This window comes from Neltuma alba, unplaced genomic scaffold (genome assembly GCF_004799145.2).
Source record: "Neltuma alba isolate B1F8T4 unplaced genomic scaffold, ASM479914v2 tig00012028_pilon, whole genome shotgun sequence".
Lineage (NCBI taxonomy): Eukaryota > Viridiplantae > Streptophyta > Magnoliopsida > Fabales > Fabaceae > Neltuma > Neltuma alba.
The window spans coordinates 10485-21429 of record NW_021636595.1 but is presented as its reverse complement, the minus strand read 5'-3'; the positions used below and the strand labels follow the sequence as shown (position 1 = coordinate 21429).

Sequence of the window (10945 nt, the reverse complement as noted above, 5' to 3'; positions counted from 1 at the left end):
GTTGTATGATTATTTGTGAATATCATGTGTATGCCTTTTATAAGTGGGAGCTTTTAGAAGATAAGACTTCTAAAGGTTACATTTTTTTTTTAAAGTGCTTATATAAAATCCTTGATAGGACATGATGATTGTTGTTAGTATCTGTGTGATGGGAGGTACAAACGTATTCTCCTGATCATGGATCTAGTAATTTCATTATTTACTGATTGAGGATAATATAGGCACATTACATTGTATACTTCATTGTGCTATATAACTGAAATGTTCTTTGGTTCGGTTCTCTTTAAAGAGAACATAGATTAATGTGGGATAGATTTGTCACAGAACTAAGAATGGCAACCAAGAACATAATTGCTGAATTGAACAAGGGAGAAAAGCTTAACGGGGACAACTGGGACATCTGGCACCGAAAGGTCCAGTATATCCTAGAGGAACAGGATGCGATAGAGCCTCTCACCACTGCTATGGTTGAACCTGAGGCTGGCAACACAAACCAGCACAGGAGAGACCAAGAGGCATATCTAACCTGGAAAAAGAAGAATAGCATAGCAAGAATCACGCTTTTGAGCTCCATGGCTGATGACCTGATGTGTGAGTTTGAGTCGCACAAAACTGCACAGGCCATGTGGATAGCATTAAAGGATAAGTTTGGCGGTGTCTCTACGACCAAGCTTAGGAGGTTGACGATTAAGTTTGATACCTATAAGCTCAAGCCAAACAATCCTATGAAGCAACATCTGAGAGAGATGGCCAATATGATCCGGGAACTGAAGGAAGCTGGACATAATCTGTCTGATGAGCAGCAAGTGCAGGCTGTCATCAGGTCACTCCCTGCAAGTTGGGAGCACATGAAAGTCAACCTAACCCACAATGAAAACATCATCACTTTTAACGATGTAGCTAAGCATCTGGAGCTGGAAGATGAACGTCTAGAGGCTTACAAGAGCTCTGGACAGACTTATTTAACTGAGGATGCTGGTACTTCCCAATCTAAGCCCAATTTCAAAAAGGGCAAGAAGCCCCAAAAGAAAGGGAAGAAGGGCGGTCCTCAATTTAAAAAGGGCAAGAAACAATTTAAGAAGAAGGGAAAGAAAGGCGGGAAGAAGAAGCTAGACCTGAAGAAGGTCAAATGCTTCGCCTGCCAACAAATGGGCCATTTCGCACGTGACTGTTCCAAACAGGCTGAAAGCGAAAAGGTATTAGTGAATTATGTGAATTCACATGTTTCATATGTTTCTAGTACTGTTTTTCTAACAGAACCTGTTTCTTCTTCTTGGATTATAGACTCAGGCTCCACAGACCACGTAAGCAGGGATCGGGGATCCTTCGTGGAATACCGTCGGTTGCCGTATCAAAGCAAGTGGCTTTATGTTGGGAACAATGCGAGAATCGAGGTTCGAGGGATTGGCACCTGCAAGCTTGCTTTGCGTGGTGGAAAGACCTTGATACTCCATGATGTGCTTCATGCTACCGACATCCGACGGAATTTAATTTCTGTTATTTGCTTAGTAGACTTTGGGTTTAATGTTTATTTTCATGATAAAGTTGCAGACATTTCCTTTAACTCTGAATTTTATGGTTCAGCATTCAGATTCCAGAAATTTTTTGTTATGGATCTTGCTTTTGGTTTTAACGCTCATGATTGTTTTGCTATTTCTTCAAGCAATCCTGATATGAATATCTGGCATGCTAGACTAGGACATATTAATCAAAATAGAATGATTAAACTAGCAAAAGAAGGAATGTTGGGCACAATCCCTAACATGGAAATGTCCTTATGTGAAAATTGTCTAGCTGGTAAGGCAACTAGAAAACCTTTCGGTAAGGGAAAAGAGCTGAAAATCCATTGCAATTAATCCATTCTGATATCTGTGGTCCGATGAGTGTGAGGGCGAGACACGGAGCTTGGTATTTTATTACCTTTATTGACGATTTTTCACGATATGGTCATGTCTATTTGATCTCGCATAAGTCTGAAGCACTTGAGTGCTTTAGACGATACATAAATGAGGTAGAGAATCAAATGGACAGTAAAATTAAAGCATTACGTACTGATCGAGGTCGTGAATATTTATCTGATCAATTTAAACAGCTCTGTGAAGAAAAAGGGATAATTAGACAACTGACTATCCCTGGCACTCCACAACAGAATGGAGTGGCTGAGAGGAGGAATAGAACTCTTCTAGACATGGTTAGGTCTATGATGGCTCAAGCAAACCTACCAATTTCATATTGGGGTGATGCTTTGTTAACGGCAACCTTCATACTTAACCGTGTGCCCTCAAAATCAGTCGCTTCCACACCCTATGAATTATGGACAAAACGCAAACAGGATCTAAGTGTCCTAAGACCCTGGGGGTCAGCAGCATATGTTCATGATGATTCCCACAAGCATGGGAAATTGGGTCCTAGAGGAGAGAAGTGTATTTTTATAAGGTACTCTGAACAATCTAAAGGATACGTTTTCATAGGTGAAAACGAAGATGGAACAGTGACTGAAATGGAATCAAGAGATGCCACATTCATTGAGACTGAATTTCCTAAAGAGGAGATGTTGACCGCACTGTATCTCTTTATGAGACACAGGAACAAGTCAGTGCAGAACAAATTGACAGACCAGAATCGTCTAGGTCTGTCAATCTGAGTGGGAGCCAAGAAAGGTCAACACCAAGACCTGAACAAAGAAAGAAAGATAAGCAAATAGCTCCCGTCAGAAGGAGTAACAGGGAAAGTGTTCCCAAAAGACGCTTTCAAATAGAAAGCGAATCTCTCTTAGTTACTCCAGAAGGGGATGATGAGCCCCGTTCTGTACGAGAAGCCTTGTCAGGTCCTGCAAAAGATGAATGGATGAAAGCTATGGAAGAAGAAATGGACTCAATGAAAAAGAACCAAGTTTGGGTGTTAGTTGATCTTCCAAAAGGGCGTAAAGCCATTGGGAACAAGTGGGTTCTCAAAATTAAAAGAAAAGTGGATGGATCAATTGACAAATACAAGGCTCGATTAGTGGCAAAGGGGTACACACAACAGGAAGGAATAGATTATGAAGATACATTCTCACCTGTTGTGCGTTTCAATTCTATTAGACTTATTCTGGCAATAGTAAACAGTTTAGACTTAGAATTACATCAAATGGATGTAAAAAACCGCATTTCTGAATGGTGATCTGGATGAAGAAATCTATATGGAACAACCATTAGGTTTCATTGAAAAAGGAAAAGAAAATAAAGTTTGTAAACTCAAAAGGTCCATTTATGGATTGAAACAGTCATCCAGACAGTGGTATTTGAGGTTTCACAAAGCAATAACCTCATATGACTTCCAAATGATAGAGGAAGACCACTGCGTCTACATTAAGCGGTTTGAGGGTAATTTTGTCATATTATCCTTATATGTAGACGATATACTATTAGCCGGAAATAGTCTAGATTCGTGGTGGCTATTAAAGAATGGCTTTCGTCGAATTTTGAAATGAAAGACATGGGTGAAGCAGAGTATATACTTGGAGTTAAGATCCAAAGAAATCGTTCAAAACGAATCCTCTCTCTTTCACAAGAGAATTATATCAACAAGATTCTTGAGCGATTCAACATGAAAGACTGCAATCCCATGAGTACACCCGTTGCCACTGGAGTGGCTTTGAGTTCTGACATGTGTCCCAAAACCGAATCTGATAAAAAGAAGATGGAAAGAGTTCCATATGCCAGTGCTGTTGGTAGTCTGATGTACGCAATGATGTGTACAAGACCAGACATCTGTTATGCAGTGGGACTGGTGAGCAGATTCCAGTCTAACCCCGGTGAAAAGCATTGGAAAGCAGTGAAGAGGATCTTGAGATACTTAAAGGGCACTTCCAATTATGCACTGTGCTACGAAGGAGGTGACCTGCGTCTTGTTGGGTACTCCGATGCTGATGTAGGCGGAGATGAAGAAGAACGAAGGTCAACTTCAGGTTATACCTTCTTGCTCAACAATGGCGCCATATGTTGGAGTAGCAAGAAGCAAACGTGCATTGCCTTACATTCAATGGAAGCTGAGTTTGTGGCATGCACTACAGCAGTGCAAGAGGCTTTATGGCTGAAGAGATTTATAGAACACCTTGGATTTGGAAATGAGAGTACCAATCCGGTGATGGTATACTGTGACAATACTGCAGCCATAGCCTATACTAAAGATCCTAAGTATCACAGCAAAACCAAGCACATTGACATCAAGTATAATTTCGTTAGAGATTACATAGCACAAAAGATTGTTACTGTACAATACATTTCAACCAAATGTATGGTAGCAGATCCTCTGACAAAGCCAATAGGCGAAAAAGTTTTTAAAGAACATGTACAAGCCCTTGGCATACGTAAAGTGTAATATGAATGCTTCATTAATGAAATTATATTTCGTTATCACTTTATGTGTCTGTCCGAAAGTATACAATGTCTAGTATGTCGTACAGGTTAAAAAGGTTTGCTCTCTCACACGGGCAACCGCCTTTGACACTCAGGTGGAGTGAACAAAGATGAGACATTTGTGTTCACCAGTAAAGCAGCAATGAATGCTGATATGGTAGAGAAGAAACACAAACTTTATGTCGCCTTGACTAAAGTGTAGCAAGTCAAGATGAGATCCACGTTGATAAAGCTGGATCGAAGTTTGGAATCCCACTTCCATAATACCTGTAGCCAGACAACAAACTCTTCAACGTCGACGTCATAACAATGAGCAGAGTTGAAGAATTTGGGTTTAGATACTGAGTGTGTTTGGACCCAAGTCTGTACGGTGTTGATAATAAATCTAAATCGACATACGCTCTTATAGTAAAAGAGTAACACCGTAGCATGTGTTTCATACCACATGTGCTGAGAGAACCGCAAAAGGGAAGCAAGTGAAAGATCCCTGTTTCATTGCTGTGTGAGTCCCAGGGAGGAATTATCCTTCTATTGGTGTCCTTTGACTTTGACAATGTCATGAAGATATGTTTCAGTGACTGCTACTTTGGCATATGTCCTATGGTCATGATCGATGCGATCTAAGGTAGTATGTTGAGAAAGCGACTGATTCATTTCAAAGTGATACTTGGGCGAAAGGAAGATTAACTATGATATACACACCTATGCTAGTGTCTGTGACATGTCCCTTATGACATTTTGTGGTCATAAGTGTGGATACTAGACATACGAGAAAGGTAATCTGAGTCAACCATTGACTTGAGAGGGATTAGATTTACCGTGAAAAAGTGTATATAAGTAAATCTGGGACATCTGAGGCATAATTTTAAAATTCAAGCTACACAAAGGAGAGGGTGACTTGTGCTGATCCTTTAAAAGGGATTTCTAGTACAAGGACCCAAGCGAAGACGTCATGCCCACGCGGTCACGGCAAAGCACTAAGTATGAAATTGAGGGAAGGTGAAGAGACTAGACCCGCGACATCTAATCCACCAAGTGTGAGTGGGAGATGTAGGGAAATGGGCTAGTCCACCCTTGGTGGATTGGACCCAAGCCCAGTATCACTTGGGGTCCTGGTGTAAATTATAAAACATATGGGTCCCTACTTGTGATTTTAGCCTTTTTACATAATATGCAAAAAGGAGGGAACAGTTACGCAGAGACGGTTTTTTGGTTTTGAAACAAAACGTGGATTTAACATAATAACTGTATGATCAGTTTTAGCAAGCCACGTTGGTTTTCTCTTCCTCTCTCTGCACGACTTCTGCCTTCCAAAAAAAGACTCCTCCCTCCCTCTCTGAAAAACGCTGGTGGTGCATTTGCTGTGAAAACACAGACCCGACTCCGTCACCGTGATCGGACCTCCGCGTGGCAACCTGATTACATTGCAGACTCCAGGTATGCCCGAAAACCTTTAGGCACAACAAATGCTTGAGCTGTGAAGTGAAAGGTAATGAACTAATTTCTTGTTCCACTCCAAGATACCACAGTTCATATTTCGACTAAAGATAATTTATTTGCGGATATATAAGACATTAATGATGGATCATGGTATCCAGAAAACAAAAACAGAGAAGAAAAAAATAAAAGCAACAAAAAGGAAAACAGACAATGACTGATCAAGCCCAGGCCATTTTTTCCCCAATAAATCACAAGTGGAAAGACTGTTTGAGACAATGCTAGATTCTAAATGTATACAATTCTCGCATGGGGTCTTTGGGAGGAAAGTAAATTTGGATTGCAAAATCATGGTTTGGAGACTCTACCATCTAAACATGTCAATTTTTTTGCAAAATCACTTTTTGACTGAAAACCATGGTTTGAAAAAAAAAAAAAACCAAATGCCACAATAATTTATTGCAAAATCGCTTTTAAATTGAGAATCATGGTTTGGGTCTTTCATAAGTGACTTTTTTGTTGTTGTTTTTTAGAGGTATAAAACCATGATTTGGGATATAAAAATATATTTAAATCTTATATATATTTTTAAAATATATATGCACATATCAATCATTTCCTATTATCCTTAATATAAGATGAGAACTAGATAATTAATTGGTCAATATTAACAAAATTAGTTGAATTAGTTATTTTTAATAAATAAGTGTTGTATTTCTTAAAATACTTGTTAATTATGTGCATTGAGACTATTATTTAATGGAATCTTTAACATGTGTAGGTTAATATGAACACTATTTTGGAAAAAATGAATGAATGTTGTAAGATAAAGTAAATTGGAATCTTATTTAGAATCAAATTGAATATCTAATTAGCTCTTATATTAACGACATAAGGTAATATTAATTAATTATATTTTTTCATATATCATTATTGATTATTTAAAAATTTATTATTTCAAACAAAATTATAAATTAAAATCTATTTTTTAATGTAATTATCATGTTAACTTTTTTTTTGGCATATGGAAAAAGTGATTTTAATAACAATTATTTAAATATTCTGAAGTTATCAAAATCACTTTTTCTCACAAAATCTATTCTCAAAATAATTTTTTTTACTTTACCAATTTTTTCTCAAAAGCTATTTTTTAAATTATGGTTTGTTTTTATCCAAATACCCTTCAACAAAGATTCGTGAAACAAGTGGGCATTTTTTGTAATAAAAGATGACAAAAGCCAATTGATTGCTTTAGGATTTTTCTGTTCACCATCAGCTTTTCGTTAATAACAGTAACGCGGAAAATATAAATACAACTACAATAGCATACGATTAATTATGAAAACAATGTGCTGGTAAAAAAAAAAATTATGAAAACAATGTTTTAATGTTTTATTTGAATTAGACATGTTTAAATATAATATGTTACATCCAGTCCTTAATATAAGAATTAGTTAACATTTTAATTTGAATATATTAAGGAAATCAGTTTAGTTATTTGTAGTAAATAAATGTTGTCTTTTCTAAAATACCTTTACTAATTATATGTCGTAGCTAGAACTATCATTTGATAAATCTTTTAACATATGCAACTATTACAAGGATTATTTTAGAAAAAATAAATAAATATAAGAAGTAAAATAGATTAAGGTTTTATATTTAGAACCAGTATATTTGGTTAAAGAAGATTTTGATCAGGTAGATCCTGGAACCTTGATAAGGGCCTGGAAATTTTCATAATTCAAAAAACACTAACAAAAAAACAACCTCCGTTTCTAAATATGGGAATTAAATAAAAATTTAATTAAGTTCTAAATATAAAATCTCAATCCATTTTGTCTTCCATATTTATTTATTTTTTATCAAAGTACTAATAGTCCTTATGGTGATTACACATACTAAATGATTTTCATTCTAATGCATATGATTAATAAGGATACTTAAAAAAAAACAACAGCTATTCATTATTAATTATGAAAAATTGATTTTGTATACCACCGAGCATTTGGATCAACTGGTAAGGGATTGTTTCGGCTTAACCAAAGGTCAACGGGTTTGATCCTTTGAGCATGCAGCAGTATAAGTGGTAGGGTAGCCGCCCATAGATTAATCTGGTTTGTAATTCTCTGAGGGATTGGCCAGGACACCGGGTGAAGTAATTCAAAAAAAAGAAAAAGATTTTGTGTTACATAAAATACATATGTGAAAGAAATTGATCGATTATGAAGTATTTTTTAATCTGCTACATGAAATAAACATATAAAAAGAAAGAGTTTTTGTTTCGTAAAATGTAAATATGCTTGTTAAAACTGTTACGAACAGCTTCTAAACCACAAAGGAATTTCAGTGCCATTTTTACATGCTTTTAGTATGGGTTAAGTTCTCGCTAACCAAGCTAGTTTTTCACCATTTATTTATTTTTTCTTCCTATTTTCCAATCATTACTCATCTCAACCAGCGGATCAAATTTTAACAAGTTCACATTCAATATGTTGCAAAATTATTATTGAAATATACAATATAAAAAGTATATAAATAAATTTAAACTGCTAAAAAATTATTGCCAAATTTGATTTAATAGTTGAGATAAATAGTGAAAAAAATGGAGGAAAAAGAAAATTAAGAGAAGCCAACTCCGAACTGCTAGCGAACCTTTAAGATTTTATTTTTCATTTAAGGAGTAAGTGCTAACCACCTGAGATTACATGGGAGATTGAATTCATAACCTCCTACTTATAAAAGAGCTTTCATGTTATTAAGATATAATATTATTAGTGTAAATGTATTTGGATTTTCTCTCTCAGTTGCAAATTGAATGAGGGGTGAACCAATGCTCAAATTCTTATAAGAAGTATCTGTATTTAGTACCAGACCGTATCTCAAATATGATTACCTATCTATGCACAGCTAAGGGAAAAAAATTGAATGAGGTGGGCCTTGCATACATGGGTCTTGTTCATTAAGCCATACTTCTTCAAGGCAGCCCAACAAAAGGTTCCATCTGCACATAAATATTATTGCGATGGTTTAAAAACAAGACCTTGCTGAAGATGCCATCTATAAATAATCAATTTTGGCCAAAAAAATCTATAAATAATCAATGTGGGACCCTCATTTCAACCAAAAAAATTATCATCGTTTTTGTCATTGACAATTTTTAATATCAACTGTATTTTTTAATTTAAATATCAATAGTATTAATATCAGTATTATCAATATAAATATAATATACATATGTTATATTGGTTGAAAATTATGAATGTTATAACTTGTTTTTCAAACTTTATGTGAGGCCTCACCTATTTAAATTATAGAAAGTTATACCGTCGTTGTTCTTTAACACAAGGAAGTTCATCTTTAACAGCAAAGGCTCAACTGTTCGTGTATAAAAGTGGTTAAGAAAGAATGCTAATAACATAACATAAGAGTAGGGAATAATGAAAATCAAGAGTTTTACCAATTAAGAAAAATAAGGGAAAGTGCCAATCCCAAATGAGAATATGAGTTGCAAATAATATGATAATTAAATGTCTTATAATGTGAAATAAAAACTACCATAGTTACCAACTCTTTTTCCAGCAACATTTTTTTAGACTTAAGTGTCATTAAATTGATCTTTTTGAAACCTAAGTTTTATTGCTCAAAAAGAATCGGACGTCATAATTTTTGGGGGGGGGGGGAGCTAAGTGACTAAATATGATAACCATAAAATGAGTTTAACAAAGTTTTCACAACATATATCAATTTTCTTCTTAATAAAGCTACTTAAGATAAATTGGTTGCAAATTCAGAATGCAAAAGAATACACAAGAAACTTCAATAACGTCCATGAATTAAGTAACAGGAATTTGATTTTAAGTTAGCAACTTCATGAATTGCACTCAGCTAAACATAAAAAAAATGCTAAACAGTAAAGTTAAAATTCCAGTTTATTTTGACAGGTAGAGTTGATAGTGTTGGTCTTGACGAACACAGAGATATAACAGGTGCTCAAACTTGTGGCTTTCTTCTTGATGATCTTCAAGATCTTAACTTTACCTTGTAAAGTGTTTGCTGATGTAAATTCAAAAACCCCTTTATTAAAATAATCATCAAGAAAATTCCCATTCTTGAACAATTCATCTGCCTGAACTGCCAAACTTGTGCTCACATTAAGCTCTCCATGATCTGGCACTGTGTCACCATTGATCGGAGCTTCTCCCACTAAACTTCCTCCATAGATACTGTTAGCTGCACTGTCCTGGTAAGTAAAACTTCCATGGTTTCGATTCTTCACTGTGGCTACTACGCCTAATGTCACATTCAGTTCTAATTTTAAATCAGGGGATGCTACAAAATCCAACCTTTCAAGCTTCACTGGTTGTATGATGATAATAGGTTCTTTCGGCTTGAAGACTGTGAGGAACAAGAGGACCAAAGTCACCACAAGAAGAATAATAACAATGGCTGTCACCCCACAACATTTTTTTTGGCGTCTGGAACACCGTAATACACAAGCCATTGTGATTTTCAGAAATGGGCTATGGAAAATTCAAGTGAAGTGTGGAATTTTAAATGGGTAGTGGTGGTGGTGGTGAAGGTGATGATGATGCAAAATTTTGGAGGATCCTATGAATGTTTTGGAGAAACTGTAGTTGTTATTGTAATTGCAGACAGTGGTAAACGATTTGGATTTTCTGCGACATTGAGAGGTTTAGTTATTTCCGGCGTCCTTAGTCGAACCAGGATTTCCGTGAACCGAGGCGGTGGCATTCTTTTCAGGCATAGCGCACCTATCCGGACATGTATCTCTATATATGGTGTCCGTATTTGCAGCAGTGAAAACAAATTAGATGAAGTCCTTCATAGCCCAAGACACGTCTCTTACCGAAGACACTAATGGATGACTTAAGCTTTTTCTCGAGGTCTAGTTCGACGCAGATGCAGGCAAATCTTTCCCTCTCACTTGTATGCGTGATCATGTCGATTTTCAGCGTTCTTCCCATCAATTTTCCAGTCATTCGTAAGCTCTCTATATTAAAGAATTGTAACAGGAGTAGTGGTATATGAACCCACACGGCAATCTTCTCTGAACCTTGGCTTCCCACAGATCGAAATTTGGTCTCCAT

At 36.0% G+C, this 10945-nt stretch overlaps 1 protein-coding gene across 1 annotated transcript; it reads right to left on the bottom strand.

Moving 5' to 3' along the window:
- Nucleotides 1–9753: 9753 nt before the first annotated feature.
- Nucleotides 9754–10945, bottom strand: LOC114721303 (uncharacterized). Its single transcript, XM_028907124.1, has 2 exons — nucleotides 10705–10945; nucleotides 9754–10232 (listed from the first exon to the last, which is right to left on the bottom strand). The coding sequence occupies exons 1-2, from the start codon at nucleotides 10943–10945 to the stop codon at nucleotides 9754–9756; spliced, it is 720 nt and encodes a 239-aa protein (XP_028762957.1).

Bases quoted from the DNA above. Each gene is read 5' to 3' on its own strand.
- LOC114721303 (XM_028907124.1), bottom strand. From the start codon at position 10,945: ATGGAGACCAAATTTCGATCTGTGGGAAGCCAAGGTTCAGAGAAGATT. The intron at 10,233-10,704 runs GTAAGAGACGTG...TGTTCCTCACAG, and splicing joins GTCATCCATTAGTGTCTTCG to TCTTCAAGCCGAAAGAACCT.